We start from the raw sequence: 17,477 nt of genomic DNA on the forward strand, positions 1-17,477 counted from the left end.
ATTTGGTCATCCTGAGATATTCTCATCCTATCCATTTACTTTAACTCATACACATTTAGGTCATGTTATATTTGGGAGGACAGATCTCTCTCTCTCTCTCTCTCTCTCTCTCTCTCTCTTTCTCTCTCTCTCTCTCTCTCTCTCTCTCTCTCTCTCTTTTCTCTATATTAATTTATTAAAGGGCCCCTGATGGCCATCTCTGAAGTGCATGCGCACTTTTTGTTCACCCAAAATGACATATTTTCAAACCGCACGAAACCTCCGGGGGGTAAATTCACCCCTAATGACATCAGATTTTTGAAGAATAGGGCAACATGAGGAAAAATGCCCCCCTTAAGAACAATGTGGATTTACCTTTAAACAGTCACATATTTAGATATAAGTTTAGCATGTGCAGGCTGATGATGCATCAGCCAATGTGTCATCAAAGGAAATAAATAGAAACATTTGCTAATTTAGTTATTATAGCACAAAATATTAAAAGAGGGGTACCCCTATAGCCCCCCCCCCCCCCCCCCCCTCCCAAATACATTTTTTTTATATTTATAATACTTATTAATATTTATTTATTTTTTAAAGTGTCATTAATGTAAAATACTAAATCAACTATTCTATTTAAAATGTTATTTGGACAATTTAATTGAATAATTAAATAACAGATGACAGACAAAGTAGAATCCCAGTAAAATAGATTTATCTGAAAGGTAAAATTATTATATGAGTTATGTACTGGCATATTTCCATATTTAATTGCCCATACTTTAATTGAAGATATGTCATAGAAACATTGTGAAATCAAATTGAATGATTTTACTCAATTAACGTATAGGTTTTAATGAAAGTGATGATTCATGGAAATATTTAATAATAACCCCTTTAATTACAATACAATTTTCAAATAATAACACTAGTAACAACATGCCACTTGTGGCCTTCTGTGCCAAATTAGACCCCAGGGGTCTAATTTTATCTTTTTACTTCAAAATAAAAACTATAACTTTTACTCCAAAAACACTGATGTTTGCACAAACTCCTCATTAACAAATAGACACACATTTTTTTGATATTCAACATTATACATTGTCATAGATCACAATTTTCCAGAGACACAAAATTAGATAAATTAACCTCAAAACTGTTTTGACTGACTGAATCTCACAAATGTTGACAAAATCAAAAATAGTTTAGCCATTCATCAAAAGTGCTGAAATGAAAAGAGATTTTTATTTATTTATCATTTTTATTTATTTATTTATTTATTTGAAAAAGGTGTAGTTATTCTGAAATTCTTAGTAAATGTATGCATTTTTCGTATAAATTTATGAATTTAGGTAAAATATGTGGTGTGTGTGTGCACGTGTATACACACACGCACATATATATTTTAAAATGTTTTATTCATCACGTGCCAAGACAAAAAACAGATCACAGTTTACACAAAAATATTAAGCAGCACAGCTGTTTTCAACATTGCTATAATAATAAGAAATGTTTCTTGAGCAAAAAATCTGCATATTAGAATGATTTCTGAAGGATCATGTGACACTGAAGACTGGAGTAATGGCCATGACAGGAATAAATTACATTTTAAAGTATATTTAAATTGTAATAATATTTCACCGTATTTCACAGTACTGGTTTACTGTATTTTTGGTTAAATAAATGCAGTCTTGATGAGCATAAGAGACTTATTTCAAAAACATAAATATCACTGACCCCAAACCTTTGAATGTTATTGTGTATATCACTGATCATTGAGAAAATAATCCAAACATACACTTGAAACCACACTCACTTGCGTATGTGTTTACAGAAGCGCCGTTCGAACCGGAAAATCAAGAGGAAGAAGTATGAAGATGATTGTGAGGCTCGACTGTCTGATGAAGAAATGAAGGTCATCGTCAAAGCCAAGAAGAGCAATCCCAACGCTCACAAACAGCCTGCAGTTCAACTGTTTGTGGTGAGAACACCGCGTTTCTCATGATGTATCCCAGCATTCTCAAGCAGTTCTCTGATTGTGAACATAATAATATGATATGTTTAGCAGGTGTAAAGCCAGTTCATCCTTTCGTGTGTGAGATGGATGGATGGATGGATGGATGGATGGATGGATGGATGGATGGATGGATGGATGGATGGATGGATGGATGGATGGATGGATGGATGGATAGATAGATAGATAGATAGATAGATAGATAGATAGATAGATAGATAGATAGATAGATAGATAGAAGTTGTGTGTTTGAATATATGTATAAAGAAACTTCATGATGAACTTCATGAATCTTAATGTTGGTTTATAGGAGAACCCAAGTGAGGAAGATGCTGCTGTGGTTGATAAAATCATGGCATCTCGTGTGGTGAAAAAAGAGGTAAGAGTTCCACAATCCTCAGTCTCTTTTATTTAGTGTGTTTTTCTTTCTCAAAACGTCCAAAACGTTTTAAGCTTGTCCACTTTCGACCATTTCCAGAGGTAATTGAAAAACGCATTCGACCGGTTTGCTTTCGTAGTCAAGGCTCATGTGGTCGAATGCGTTCCAACAGCCACAAAAGACCGCCTGCTCTCCGCATACTGACTTGATGCGTAAACATTATGGGAAGTGCGCTATCCAGACGGGATTTAAACTTTGTCGGCTGGAGACCCAAATTTGGTTTTAAGATGAAAAACATTCCAAGCACAATGTTCTCTTACCATTCTTGATTTCTAACACACACTCACAGAGTTCGGTGTCGTCTTGTGTCTATTAGAGCAGAAACGAAAGCTGCAGTGTCCCCTGGCGCGTTCATATCTAAATTGCCAGAGCTTGTTTTGTCCATTAGATCGAAAGATCTGGAAAAAAAAATGCATTTACCCTTAGTGGTCGACCGATATATCGGCATGGCCGATATTTGGCATTTTTTATATATATCGGCATCGGCCGATAAGGGGCCATTCACACATAACACGTTTTTCCAATCCAGTGCGCTACTTTTCCATTGTTTTTCTATGTAAACACGCGCTAGACGCGTAGACGGATGTGTATAACCGTTGTGCCCGTGTCTTGTGTCTTTTGCAGCGTCTCACGCATGACACGCCGTTCTAAAAGCGTGGTGCTCTAGTTAAAATCAGCTCAACTTTTAAAAAACGCAACTCGAGACCTTGCATTTTTCCTCATTCCACTGTCCTGCGATCTGTGTAAACAAGCCCTTACCTTGTCTTTGTTTGAAAAAATATGATTCCCAGTGCGCACAAACTTAACAGATTGCTTACCAGAGTGCCCTGTTGGTTACAGTGTTTACATTTTTATTCATATTTTTACCAACAATTTCTTTATTTGTGAAAAATACTGTAATATGATTACAGAATCAAGTAAGTCTGTTTAATTTAGAGATTTATTTTTTAATTCATTTTCAAATTATTTATTTCAAATTTATTAAATATTAATTTCAATAAATATAAAGTATATATATTATATATCAGCTTTACATCGGTCATCGGTCGACCACTATTTACCCGCTCATAGACCCTCCCCTCGAAAAAATCAGGACAGAAGTGGACAAAAGTGACAGATTAAAACACCAGGTGTAGAAGTGTATGGTGTCTCCTTCGTCTACTTCTGAACGCATCTTAATACCAGGTGTAAACAGGTCCTTAGTTGAGTATCTGTATTAAACTTTAATGATCTATTTATTCATTTAGCAAATGCTTTTATCCCAAGCAAGTTATCTATGTCACTGAAACATGTTCTGTGAAGTCTGCATATGAATTGGACTTTTACAGATTTCATGAGGACACATTAAGTTTGTAATATTATTTTTATTCTTCATTCAACAGGTTTCTCCTGGAGTGATGGTAGAAATTGAAGAGTATTATGTAAAATACAAAAACTAGTAAGTTAATTATGCACTGATTTTGTCAGCTTTTCCAGTTCTCTCTGTTAGCTTTCAAGCTGTAAAAGATTATGTTTTTCATATTGCTAATAGCCAGGAGCAGCTCAGAGAGCAATTTAGTCATGTGTTGATCACGCATAATTTAGCGCGTATGTAAGGATCATTCAGTAATTATGTAAACGTGCGTGTGTTCTAGTTCGTATCTTCACTGTGAGTGGGCGACGGAGCAGCAGTTAGAGAAAGACAAGAGGATCCAGCAGAAAATCAAGCGCTTCAAGATCAAACAGGCGCAGAAAGCACACTTCTTTGCTGATGTAAGGATGCCTGTGTTTGTTTGTAACTTCAGCAAACACTCTGTTCTCACTAAAAAATATTTTTTGTATGATGATTTGCAGGTTAAATGCCATGTCATTTAGTTAACTGACAATTATAATCACTGGGGAGACATACAGGATTTATGCGTAATTATTAAAGATGTGTATGTGTGTTTGTTCAAGATTGAGGAGGATCCATTCAATCCTGACTATGTAGAAGTGGACCGAGTTCTCGAGGTCTCATACTGTGAGGACAAGGACACCGGAGAGGTAGCGATTGCTTTGTAAATTGTATGTGTGTTTGTTCATCTGGGCAGGCATTTGGTGTAAGTCTCAAAGCCTTCTTTTTGTGTGACTGTGTAGCCAGTGGTGTATTACTTGGTGAAATGGTGCTCATTGCCATACGAGGACAGCACATGGGAGCTGAATGAAGACGTGGACCAGAGTAAGATTGAAGAGTTCAAAAAGCTGCAGGCAGCAAAACCACACACCAACAGAGTGGTGAGACCATCTCTCTTTTGCTCTCTCTTATACCATTATTAAATTGTGTTATATTATATTAAAATATTTATTTATGCTTGAAGTGCGCTCAACTAGATATATGCCTGATTATAACTCTCTTCTCCATTGTTTGATGAATTACTGTATTAATTGTACACAAACTTCTCTTTTGGGAAGCATCTATAATAAGCTACTTTAATTAATATAGAAAGCAGGGCTGTTACAATATCAGATTTTTCAATATACGTTTATCATGGCCAAAAGAATTCACAATAACGATATATCGTGATATCTGTAAAAATCTTGAAAAAATAAATAATGCTATCAGTCAAATAGAAATTAAAAAGAAATTATATTATTTTATAGTATTGTATACAGTCTTAACTAAAGGCTATGTCAATTGGCATTGCATTATAAATATACACTATCCTTATGAACATACCCAAGATGGCTTGAAGAACACAGATAAACCAAAATACTGTCACAATGGTGTGTTAATTCTCTTCATGTTTAATCAGTCAGAATGTCTCTATCTGCGTTTTATTCAGCTACAGCAATCACTGGATGTTATTGTCCATATTAGGGATTTTCTGGAACGTCATAAGTTTTATTACTCCTATGAGTCTCACTTGTTGACTTTCTACATGAGGGTGCCCGTCGGCGTCGAGTATGAATGAAACATAAATTACATGTGAGAGTTTAGCGCTGCATAATGCTCACAATCACATTGCCCTATTTTGGGTAAAAATAGAAAAAAATACTGCTCTCTAAAGATATTTGAAGTAAACATGGATTATCGTATACTTTTTTATCTGAATGAGCACACTTTCGGACTAAAAGCCCAGAGGGATATACATATAATAAAACACAGAAAGGCATCAGCAGTTAGCAGGATAATGGAACCACGTCAATTTCGCAAAAAGTACCATATTTTGCAAAAAAAAAAACGTTTTTACGCTTGCATGAGGTGTTTTTTCAGGCAATTCAAAAAAGGAATATTTCGCAAAACTGCAATGGAGACAGTTTTTTCCCCCGCATTTTCAGGTCACTTTGCGTATGTAAAAGTCAATCATTCTTTAAAGAAGGCGTGGTATGTTTGGACAGAAGACCAGACAGAGTTCTTTATTAAACTCATAAAAGACTTATAATTATGGGAATACTGGATTCTAAACAACAAAGAAATGCCATAATTAATCAAGATCCTGAAGCAGATAGGAGGGAGAAACACCTCATGTGCCGCTCCCAAGTATAAGGGGCTTTCCTTGACATTAATGCTTGGATAACATGTCTACGTCTCCTTCGTTTAAAAATAATGGCTAGTGCAGTGGCTGGGATAAACATAAACCTACCAACATCCGTTGCCATGATTTTTGGAATAACTTATCGCAAGAGGAAAAAATGACCTTTTAGTCACATAACATCAGTTAATGGAAACGCCGTCATTTCGCGATAGTTTTTATTGACTATTAGTAACTATTAAAAACTATTAGTTTTATAGAAAATAATATGTTTTGCGCAACTCTGTAATGGAAATGCGGCTACTGTTTTCTCCAAAGCTGCTGCATAGATAAATTAATTAAATTAATAACTAATGATTTTTTCTACGGAAATGAATCAACAATGAACTTACTCAAGCTGGACAATGACACTATTTTCTTCTAGATCTGCTGTAGAGCCGAAACAAACTTTGTTGCATTATTTTCCTGTTATCACTGTAAAGCTGCTTTGAAACAATCTGTATTGTAAAAAGCTCTATATAAATAAAGATTGTGCTCACTGTTCGACAAGTCCTGCAGACTGGGGTGATTAAAGAGTCTTTTTCGCGAAGTCCAAAAATCTTCCACACTGGCGAGCTAACCTCCTTGGAGTGCGGGTAGAGGGTCTCATCTGTCATATACGACGACATGCTTTTACGCGGCAGTACCAGCTGCGCGCTGTGACTGGTTGTGTTTTATGACAGGTGGCAACCAGCGTTAAGGTGCAATACCAACACCTACCATACATTGGAATGTCAACCAGATACTGGTGCTGGATAATTTACATCACATTATCATATGTGTACTATTCATTTTAAATATTACAGTCATCGCCCCTAATTAGCACGATAACAATATTTAATTTTTTTAATATCACGGTTATCGTCAATACCAGTATATCGTGACACCAACAATAGAAAGGAGATGTGTTTGGGCTAAAAAGAACAATAGTGTCTGTATTTAAATATGCATGGTGAATTGGTGTACCAAAGCAGATAGCTCCTTGTTAAAGTGTATCACGGGTGGATAGTGAGTAATTTTTGGTGCTAAAATGCTGTTTACTGAATTTTCCTTGCTGTCTTTATCTAAGGAGCGTCCTCCAGCGAGTCACTGGAAGAAGCGGGAGCAATCGCGAGAGTATTGTAATGGAAACTGTCTCAGGGATTATCAGCTGGAGGGGGTTAACTGGCTTCTCTTCAACTGGTACAACAGGTAAGTAAAGCTCAGCCCTGACACACAGATCCTTCTTCTTTAACTTTCCTCATATATGTCAATAAAACTACTGAGTGGAACTTCAGCATATGGTGTACTTTTCATTTGTAGACTTGTGTCTTCATGGCTTTTCTTATGTTATATACTTTGTCTCTATGTTCTTTTGTTTCTTGTGGTGTAGATTAGATAACTGAATGGCAGATAGGCAGGATAGCTGTGTTGTGGAAGTCTAGCCTCCCATTCAGACTTTGGACAGCATTTAGACCATCAATGGCAATGATAAATTAATTAAATGACTTAAAATTGCTTTTGTACAACAGCTACTTACAAACCTAATTTGAAAGCCATTTAAGAGTTACTCAAAGATTTTCTGTTTTTAGTCCTTGTTTTTGACATGCTGAAGCTTGCTGTGTGTGCGTGTGTGTGCGTGTGTGTGTGTGTGTGTGCCATAGCACACCATTTCTACTGGACCTCTATCAAGAAGGTCTAATGTTGTGCTTTTTGCAGTTTATTTTCATTTTATTTAATTTTTTCTTTAATTTTTCTAATCAATTTGACACATAGTCTTGTTAGCCTGGTATATTGTGTGTGGGAATATTAAAAAAGCAAAAATGTAATAAAGAACTGTCTCAATTTTCAGGCGTAACTGTATTCTGGCGGATGAGATGGGTCTGGGAAAGACCATCCAGTCTATCACGTTTCTGGAAGAAATCTATCGCACAGGGATAAAGACGCCGTTCCTCATCATCGCCCCTCTCTCTACCATCACTAACTGGGAGAGAGAGTTCAGAACCTGGACGCACCTCAATGTCATAGTGTACCATGGCAGTGTGGTCAGCAGACAGATGCTGCAGCAGTATGAGATGTATTTCAGAGACGCGCAGGTGAGATTTCACACACACGCACATGCGCGCACACACACACACACACATACACACAAGACCAGCTTCACATTGATCTAGACCTCTTAACTGTAATTCAAGGCTTTTGAATTGGTTATCTTCTAGTATCATGTTTTGTAAAAGAGAAAGATAGAGGTGGAAAAAGCAAGCCACAACTCAATTATGGTTATTTTATTCCTTTTCAAACTAAATTTAATTGTATCTCTGAGAATGTCCATGTATAGTAATGCTTGATATAAAAAAAAGTAAATGTAAATGTTAGAAATGTGTCAGCTGGTAGAAAATTTTAAACACAACCATATGGTTAATATTATATTATGCTGTTTTGTTAATTTTCCTGCAAAAATAACTGTATCATGATATGTACTGTTTCTATGATATAAAAATACCCAAACCCTGATATATGATTTTGGTCATATCACTTACCCCTAATAATTGTTTAATGGCATACCATACAAAACCTCAGGGAGCACAAAAAAACAACTGTGGAAAATGTTTACAGGCACTTATTATCTCTCCCGTGCTCCCTTTTGCTCTCTCTTTCTCTTTCTCTTTCTCTTTCTCTCTCTCTCTCTCTCTCCAACAGGGTCGTGTGATAAGAGGTGCATACCGGTTTCAGGCAGTCATTACAACATTTGAGATGATTTTGGGAGGCTGTCCAGAGCTTAATGCAATAGACTGGCGCTGTGTCATCATTGATGAAGCCCATCGGCTCAAAAATAAGAACTGCAAGCTACTGGAGGGCTTCAAACTTATGAGTCTGGTACAAATGAGACAATATTACACCCATATTTACACCTTATGACAGATGTCATTTCCCCCCAATTTTTAACTTGATATCTGTTGACCTCTTGTCCCGTAGGAGCATAAGGTGTTGTTGACGGGCACTCCCCTACAAAACACTGTAGAAGAACTCTTTAGTCTGCTGCACTTCCTGGAGCCGACCCGCTTCCCTTCTGAAAACACCTTCATGCAGGAATTTGGAGACCTGAAGACTGAGGAGCAGGTGCTGCATTTGTATATACTTTATATATTACTGTGTATGAATTAATATGTATGTTCTGTATATATTAACTCTGCTCCATTTGTATATGCGTGTGCATGTAGGTCCAGAAACTCCAGGCCATCCTGAAGCCGATGATGCTGCGTCGTCTTAAGGAAGACGTGGAGAAGAAATTAGCCCCTAAAGAGGAGACCATCATCGAAGTGGAGCTCACCAACATCCAGAAGAAATACTACCGCGCCATACTAGAGAAGAACTTCTCGTTCCTTGCTAAAGGAGCTGGCCAAGCCAATGTCCCAAACCTGCTCAACACCATGATGGAACTGCGGAAATGCTGCAACCATCCCTACCTCATCAAAGGTATGACCACACAAAACCATACTGCTGTCAAAACCAACACGCCTTCAATAGGCAAGGTCCTAAGAAGTCTCTCGCTCTCTCTTTTGCTTCCAGGGGCTGAGGAGAAGATCTTGGAGGACTTCAAGGTGTACAGCCCCACAGCAGTAGATTTCCACCTGCAGGCTATGATTCAGTCGGCAGGTAAACTCGTTCTCATTGACAAGCTGCTCCCCAAGATGAAGGCCGGTGGACACAAAGTACTCATCTTCTCTCAGATGGTGCGCTGCCTGGACATCCTGGAAGACTACCTCATCCAGAGAAGGTGGGAATCAAAAACAAGAGAGTTCACATAATCGTAAAGCACAAAAAATGTATGGTACTTGTAAATAGAGGTGTATTTCATTGCTGTGGCTCTCGTTGTGTTCACACAAACTTCATGGGGTTTAACTGCATTTTGTGATGTTCTGCCCTACTGAATTTGTTTTAGATGCTGACAGGGTTATATATGCAGTTTTAACAAGTGGCCTAATCTGCTTTTTTGGCAGGAGTTCAATGCCACAGTTTGCTTACCCCAGTTTGAGTTGTGTTCACGTGTTCCTTATCTCTCTAGGCCTGTATACAGAGCTCTTTGCTGTTGAACCCCTTAGCACCACCGGTATTATGTGACAGTTCAATGCAGTGGCTAGGATTAGTTTATTTCCTAAGGAAAATTCTCATTAATTTTTCCTCTTGCCTCAGCTTGTCTTTGACAATCTAACAGTGTGTACAGTGTACCATTTGTGAACAAAGTGTTGTGTATGTTGGCCAATGCAGCTAGGGTGCAGCAGGACACAGACACTCCAGGGACCCCACATCAGGCACACAGTCCCAGAGGCACAGCTCTGCCCAAAGTGGGTCAGAGAAAGCAGGAAGTTACAGGGAAAAATAGGAAATTGTTACTGTTAATAAAAAGAGAGGGAGAGATCAAGGACATGAGTGGAAAGAATGAAAGAAAGAGTGACTGAAAGGATGACTAGGGATAGGAAAGAGGTTTATGAGTGAGCTAGGGACATACTGATGCAACATTGTTATTGGATAAACATTATGCCAGAGATGCTGGCGATACAGCTTAACTTGTATTGAACCTGGAATATTCTGTTAACAAATTCAGTTTCTTATGTAAAGACAAAAAAATATATGTAAGTTGTTTAGGTTATTTTGGATGACACTCAAAATATAGAGGATCATGTGAATGTGTTGATGCATATATTTATAGTTGTGTATATGTTCTGTATATTAACCGTTCTAAAGTTTTGGGTCAGTAAGAATTATTTTAATTTTTTTTTTTTTTTAGAAATTAATATTTTTATTCAGTGATCTTTTATTCAGTGAAACATATCACGGTTTTAACAACAAATATTAAGCAGCACAAATGTTTTCAACATTGATAATAATAACAAAATTATTCTTGAGCAGCATCAGAATGATTTCTGAAGAATCATGTGACACTGAAGACGGCTGAAAATTCAACTTTGCCATCACAGGAATTAATTACATTTTAAAACATAAAACAGTTATTTTATATTGTAATAATGTTTCACAATACTACTATTTCTACTATATTTTTCAGCCTTGGTAAGCATAAGATTTCAGAAACATTAAAAAACTCTTACCAACCTTTTGAATGCTGGTGTATGATTGTATGATTTTTGTGCACCTACTGTGTGGAAGTGCTCAATAAAGTACATTGATCTGTAATTTCTAAGTCAAACTGACCTTTTTCAGATACCTCTATGAGCGGATAGACGGGCGTGTACGTGGGAACCTCCGTCAAGCAGCAATTGACCGCTTCAGTAAGCCGGACTCCGATCGATTCGTCTTCCTGCTGTGTACACGAGCAGGTGGGCTCGGTATTAACCTCACAGCTGCTGACACCTGTATCATCTTTGACTCTGACTGGAACCCACAGAACGACCTGCAGGTACACACACACACACACTTAAAAATAAAAAAGCATCGTAGATGTTCCTGTTGGCTCACTTTTCTTTTTTTCCCCTTGTTTGCTCCACAGGCTCAGGCTCGCTGCCACCGGATTGGTCAGAATAAAGCTGTTAAAGTTTATCGACTTATCACACGCAACTCTTATGAGCGAGAGATGTTCGATAGAGCCAGTCTGAAGCTGGGATTGGATAAAGCGGTGCTTCAGAGCATGAGTGGACGGGACAACAGTCTAGGAGGAGGAGGGGTAAGTCATCAAATGTCAACCGATGTGGTTTTCTACATAGAGATTTGCATGATTTATTCTGTGGACCAGTGGTATTCAAATGGCTTGGTTCTATCCGGACCACGGGACGTAATTGTGACATTTTACTGTTTCTACTGATTAAGTGAGCAACACTTCAAAACAACGGAACAGTTCACACTAAAAGTGTTTAGGGTCGTTTATGGTAATGATCTTTCGCCGCTACGTCTAATATTTTTGCCTAGAGCCAAACGCGATTCATTCAAGCCCTTTCCGTTCATTCAAGCACCACAAGAGCTGCAGATGATGTGGTTATTTTAACTACAGTGAGCAGCAAACTAGATACTTTTGCTAAAACGCTGAAGAAAACAAGAATGCAGCAAATACTATTATTTTTATCTGTCAATTAAACCAGGTTTGTGTCAAGTTAACAAGTTATTTTTTTCATACATTTATCATTATTAATCAGCATTTCATCAAATAAAATATAAATTATAATTTGAAAAGTTATTTAGAGATGGCAAGGGAAGACAGAAAAGTTTGAAATTACAAGTTAACTTTTTGTCCTCATGATGAAAGTTTTGATTATTAGATTATGTACGTTGTTTATTTTTGGTAGTTTATTACTTAGAGCAAAATGGTCATTACTTTTCTTAAGAGGTAAACCCTGCACCCCCAGTGTGTTTTCTCAGTCCCAAGGCCTTCTTTGTGCCATACATAAAGGTGTCTAAATGTAAAAAGAAAAAATAATAATGATGATAATAATAGCCTAATAAAACATCTGATCTAACGTTTTTATATTCATACCCAGTTGGGAGAAATATTTACTTTTTTTGGTAAATATTGGTAACATTTTGTAGACATCACTGCTTTGGCTCTCGGGGCCCAAGATTCTCATCTTTGATTACTATTTTGATTGTTTAGAATTGTTTCTTGAAAAAGTACTACGGCCTCCCCAATGGAAATGTGTAACTGTTCCAAAACAGTGTCGTCCGGACATCCGCTGGGAAGGAAATATAGAGACCGCATCTTTTGGAACTTTAATTGAATACCCCTGCTGAAGACAATTCTAGTCAGTTTTTTGTACTAGTCAAATATATATTGTATTGGTCTCATTTTCTTTCCTTCTTCATCTTTATAGCAGATGCAACAGCAGCTCTCTAAGAAGGAAATTGAGGACCTTCTACGGCGTGGAGCTTACGGTGCCATCATGGATGAGGAAGATGAGGGGGCTAAATTTTGTGAAGAGGACATTGACCAAATCCTGCAACGCAGAACCAAGACCATAACTATTGAATCTGAGGGCCGGGGCTCCACCTTTGCCAAGGTCAACTTCCTTCTTTTGTCTTTTATTTATTATATGTTTAAAAGTATTGATCATATTTTTTTTTTGTACATTTCCTCTTATAAAAGCAATTTTCAGTTGTTAAGGCTGCACACATTTAACTAAAAAGGACATCTGAAAATGAAGAAATTCAGACAAATATAAGTAGTGTAATTTTACCTTTGTTCTATAAAATATTTTTTTTATTAAATACTCTATTTTTATTTTAAGTTACAGTACAATAGTATTATTACAGTAATATATAATATGTATTATTTTGTTTAATATTTTTATTTAATAATACCATAAAACCATAAAAACTATGATTATGTTATATTGAATAGGTCAATAAAAGTATTCAGAGTAATAAAATAAATAAATAAATGTATGTTTTATTTTCTATGCAGATGCACTCAAATCACCCCAAAAGACCAGATTCATTCTAGAATTATAATTTGTATAAAAAGTCATTTCACATTTTTTTCATATCACAGTATTTATCACATTATCATTTTTATTTATTTTTTTATTCAATATTGTGCAGCCTTAATTCTTGTGTGGATATGTGCTTATACCTTCCATATCTGCTTATTTCAACTGCAAGGGTCATTTTAGAGACATTGTTTAACATAATGTTTGCTGTGCCCACAGGCCAGTTTTGTAGCTTCAGGGAACAGAACAGACATCTCTCTGGATGACCCCAACTTCTGGGACAAGTGGGCCAAGAAAGCAGAGATTGACATGGATACTGTCAATGGCAGAGTAAGTTATACACAAACTCTTCCATATGAATTCAAAGTTTCACAGTAGAGTAGAGGAGCCCACATCCACCAGGCTGATCAGGTCAAAGTGTATATGTGTGCAAATTCTCTCCAGTGCCAGAATTACTTTGAAAATGGTTTGCCTTGACATCTGTGTTAATAAAAAATAAGGAATCAAGTAATGGAAAGCTATTCTGGTGTTTAATGTATTGTACTTTGTGAAATTACTCAATCATTGTTTTCTGTGGGCTCTTTTGTGTTTTAGTTGTAAGTGCTGTACTTAAGAGTGCATAATGATTTGGCGGTTGACGTTATTTAAATGCATAGCGCTGCTCTCTGCAAAGGTGGGTCAGTGGTTCTGTTTTCACTTGTGTCTTTTGATGTGGTTTTGCTACAGAACAGTCTGGTGATCGACACCCCTCGGGTCAGGAAACAGACCCGGCCGTTCAGCGCCACTAAGGACGAGCTAGCCGAGCTCTCTGAAGGGGAGAGCAGCGGAGACGACAAACCCAAACTCCGCCGGCCACATGACCGCCTCAACAGCTATGGCCGCACAGAGTGCTTCAGGGTGGAGAAAAATCTGTTGGTTTATGGGTGAGTGATGGCTGGTGGTCTGCTGATATGGGTTTTGGTGATTGTGTATGGCAGTACAATAACTACACTACTGTTCAAAAGTTTGGGGTCTGTAAGATTTTTGAAATGTTTATGAAAGAAGTCTCATATGCTCACCACGGCTGCATTTATTTGATAAAAATACAGTAAAAACAGTAATATTGTGAAATATTATTATAAATTTAAAACAACCGTTTTCTATTTTAATATATTTTAAAATTGAATTTGTTTCTATGGTCATAGGTGGGGCCGCTGGAAGGACATTCTGACTCACGGCCGCTTTAAGCGACAGCTGAGTGAGCGTGACGTGGAGTGTATATGCAGGGCGCTCCTGGCGTACTGCCTCGTTCATTACCGTGGAGACGACAAAATCAAGAGCTTCATGTGGGATCTGATCGCTCCCACGGAGGACGGCAGGACCAAGGAACTTCAGAACCATTTGGGTATGAGGACTGAAGCGTTGTTATAAATTCAATTCGCTTTTGCATTTTGATCAGGTCAGGAGAATAATGATTCTCTCGTCATTTAGAGTTTTGAATGTGACTTGCGCAGGTTTATCGACTCCAGTACCGCGAGGCAGAAAAGGAAAGAAGATGAAGATTCAGTCCAGCTCATTTGACATCCAGAAGGCAGAGTGGATCCGAAAACACAACCCAGAACACATGTTGTCTGATGATGGGTACAAGAAACACCTGAAACACCACTGCAACAAGTGAGTATTGCACAATCTTCAGTGTCATATATGATCCTTCAGATATGATTCTAATAAGATGATTTGGTGCTCATGAAATTAACGTTCCTATTATTACCAGTGCCAAACACTGCCTCATTTTTTGGTGATAAATATTTTTCAGGATTCTCTGATAATTTTAAAAGAAGAGCATTTGTCTAATTTCAGTTTAATGCATCCTTGATGAAAAAAAGTGTTACTTAAAAAAAAAAAATTCTTACTGGCCCCAAACTTTTGAACACTACTGTAAATGCACTTCTTTGCACAATCTGATGTAATATTCACTGCCATATGGCTGGTGTTAATGGGCACTAACACATACTGCATTGTGCAATGACAAAGCAACCAGAAGTCATTCATTTTCAATGAAAGTTGCTTTTTTGTTGGCAACTGTTGGTAATGCAATGTGGGCATGTCTGGTTTTGACAAAGTTGAGAAAAAATGAGCAGTGATGTTCATGATGATAGCACTTCATACCAAAAGGCATGAAGACACTGAAGCTCACAGATCCATCATCTGTGACATACTGTAGTCAAGTGTTGGCAAGACAGAATTAATGGAGAATTAGTATCACTGTGAGCGATTTCAGTGTTCTATATGGTTAATTTCTGCCCACTTACAGGCATTTCGAATTTAGATAGATGATGCATGAAAAACCATATCAGAAATTGCATTTTGAATGAGTTAGGTTCATGCATTCATAATCATCCATCTTGTCTATGTCATGATTTATTATGGACTGCTGTGAATTATATTCAAGAACATGTTTAGCAGCAAGATCACTGATTCCTGATTTAATTTTTGCCATCAGTACATTCCATTTATGATCAAATTTTCAAAAGTTATGGCCTTTTGTGCCGCCAACCAATAACGTTAGGCTATCTAGCAACAGTAGAGCCCACTTTCAACCACACAGTAACTTGTCTCCTTGTGAAAGCCTGATTAGATGGAAATCTGCTGCTCTGGAGGAAGTGTGTGATGCAGTGATAAAAGGGGACCTCCCATTTAAGCACACACTGACTGGGCCACTCTCACACACTGGTTCAGGGGTTTTTCACCTAGGGAGTGGGAGATAAGAGGTCATTTTCAGGTCACAGTTCTTATTGCTTAAGTTGTTAAACTCATGATCGAAACTGGTGGTAAATCTGGCTGGCTTTTCCATTTGTTGCTTGTACAGTAAATTCATGCACTAGAAAGCAGAGGATGTACATCATGTACACTGTACATCATGCCATGTTATAAATAGACTGTACAATTTGTGCTTTGATAATTGGACTGTTCTGGACCAGGATGTGTCTGTGGAGGGAGTTTATTACTGTAAGGCGGGTTTTGCATCCAGGGCTTTCTGCCATTGGAGAAAGTTCCCCATTGTTTAGTTCGCTGTCCTGTTTAACACACACACACACACACACACACACACACACACACACACACACACACACACACACACACACACACACACACACACACACACACACACACAAGTGGTGACCTGGGACACAGCTGTCAGCTTTGCATGCGTCTGCAGTTTCCCTTGGGCCTGGAATGCCACTAATGTTAGGGTGAAAGTGTGAGTTTTAGAATGAGAGAGGATGAATTATATCTAATTTCAGTGATAACGTGGACACATATGAATAAGCTTGAATGTAAAGTTCTAAAAACCTAAGTCAAGTTGAAAAACTAAGTCATGCTGAGTAGTCCACATGAAAGAACGGTTTTTGAACATTTACATTGCCAACATTCACTGTCATTGTCATTCATGTCCTCTGAAAAACAGCAACTTGCATTAAACAGGAATGACTTCTGGTCACTTTGTGTCTGAAAAACACTGTGTTAACACTCATGAACACCAGCCATGGCAGTGCATGTTACACCAGTATGTACACACAAGCACATGTACACTACTGTTCAAAAGTTTGGGATGTGTAAGATTTTTTTAATGTTTATGAAACCTAGGATTTAACCTTAATGTTCAGATAACATTAATGTTTCATATTTACTCAGCGGTACACTTGAGCTAGTGCTGCGCGATTAATCATATCGCAATCGCGATGTCAAGCCCATGCGATTATGACGCAAAATGCTGCGATTTTATTCAATAAATAAATGCATGTGTGGACATGACAACCCATTCTCTCTGAGAGCTATTTGCCCATTTTCTACACTGCTAATAAGAACAGGTGAAGATGGATGCCGAGCAGACGGACACTGAACTGGTGGCCAGAAAAAAATCTACCTCTGTTATATGGCGATATTTTGGCTATAAGATCACTGAGCAGAGAGAGCAGGGCTGCCAACTATCACTCATTCAGCGTGAGACTCACGCAATAGACAGTTGTATGCATAAGAGAACACTGTATTTACTGGTGAACGTGTTGTGGGTTTCTGTGTGCGTGTGTGCACTTTGACCTCAATCTCTCTGTGTCTGTGTC

At 37.7% G+C, this 17,477-nt stretch overlaps 1 protein-coding gene across 10 annotated transcripts in view; it reads left to right on the plus strand.

The window, feature by feature from the left end:
- chd9 (chromodomain helicase DNA binding protein 9) overlaps window positions 1-17,477 on the plus strand; it is a 72,945-nt gene that overhangs the window by 43,572 nt on the left and 11,896 nt on the right. For all 10 annotated transcript variants that reach the window (XM_084107753.1, XM_084107757.1, XM_084107756.1 and 7 more), the window contains 19 exons: window positions 1,814-1,960; window positions 2,304-2,372; window positions 3,815-3,870; window positions 4,067-4,184; window positions 4,368-4,454; window positions 4,548-4,685; window positions 7,032-7,153; window positions 7,794-8,037; window positions 8,642-8,818; window positions 8,918-9,061; window positions 9,163-9,418; window positions 9,512-9,719; window positions 11,162-11,357; window positions 11,448-11,621; window positions 12,760-12,945; window positions 13,594-13,704; window positions 14,101-14,297; window positions 14,559-14,758; window positions 14,868-15,027. In XM_084107753.1, the coding sequence (XP_083963879.1) occupies window positions 1,814-1,960; window positions 2,304-2,372; window positions 3,815-3,870; window positions 4,067-4,184; window positions 4,368-4,454; window positions 4,548-4,685; window positions 7,032-7,153; window positions 7,794-8,037; window positions 8,642-8,818; window positions 8,918-9,061; window positions 9,163-9,418; window positions 9,512-9,719; window positions 11,162-11,357; window positions 11,448-11,621; window positions 12,760-12,945; window positions 13,594-13,704; window positions 14,101-14,297; window positions 14,559-14,758; window positions 14,868-15,027 (2,990 nt within the window). The remainder of the gene's footprint in view (window positions 1-1,813; window positions 1,961-2,303; window positions 2,373-3,814; window positions 3,871-4,066; window positions 4,185-4,367; window positions 4,455-4,547; window positions 4,686-7,031; window positions 7,154-7,793; window positions 8,038-8,641; window positions 8,819-8,917; window positions 9,062-9,162; window positions 9,419-9,511; window positions 9,720-11,161; window positions 11,358-11,447; window positions 11,622-12,759; window positions 12,946-13,593; window positions 13,705-14,100; window positions 14,298-14,558; window positions 14,759-14,867; window positions 15,028-17,477) is intronic.

The sequence above is a fragment of the Abramis brama genome (genome assembly GCF_963993115.1).
Source record: "Abramis brama genome assembly, chromosome: 3".
NCBI lineage: Eukaryota > Metazoa > Chordata > Actinopteri > Cypriniformes > Leuciscidae > Abramis > Abramis brama.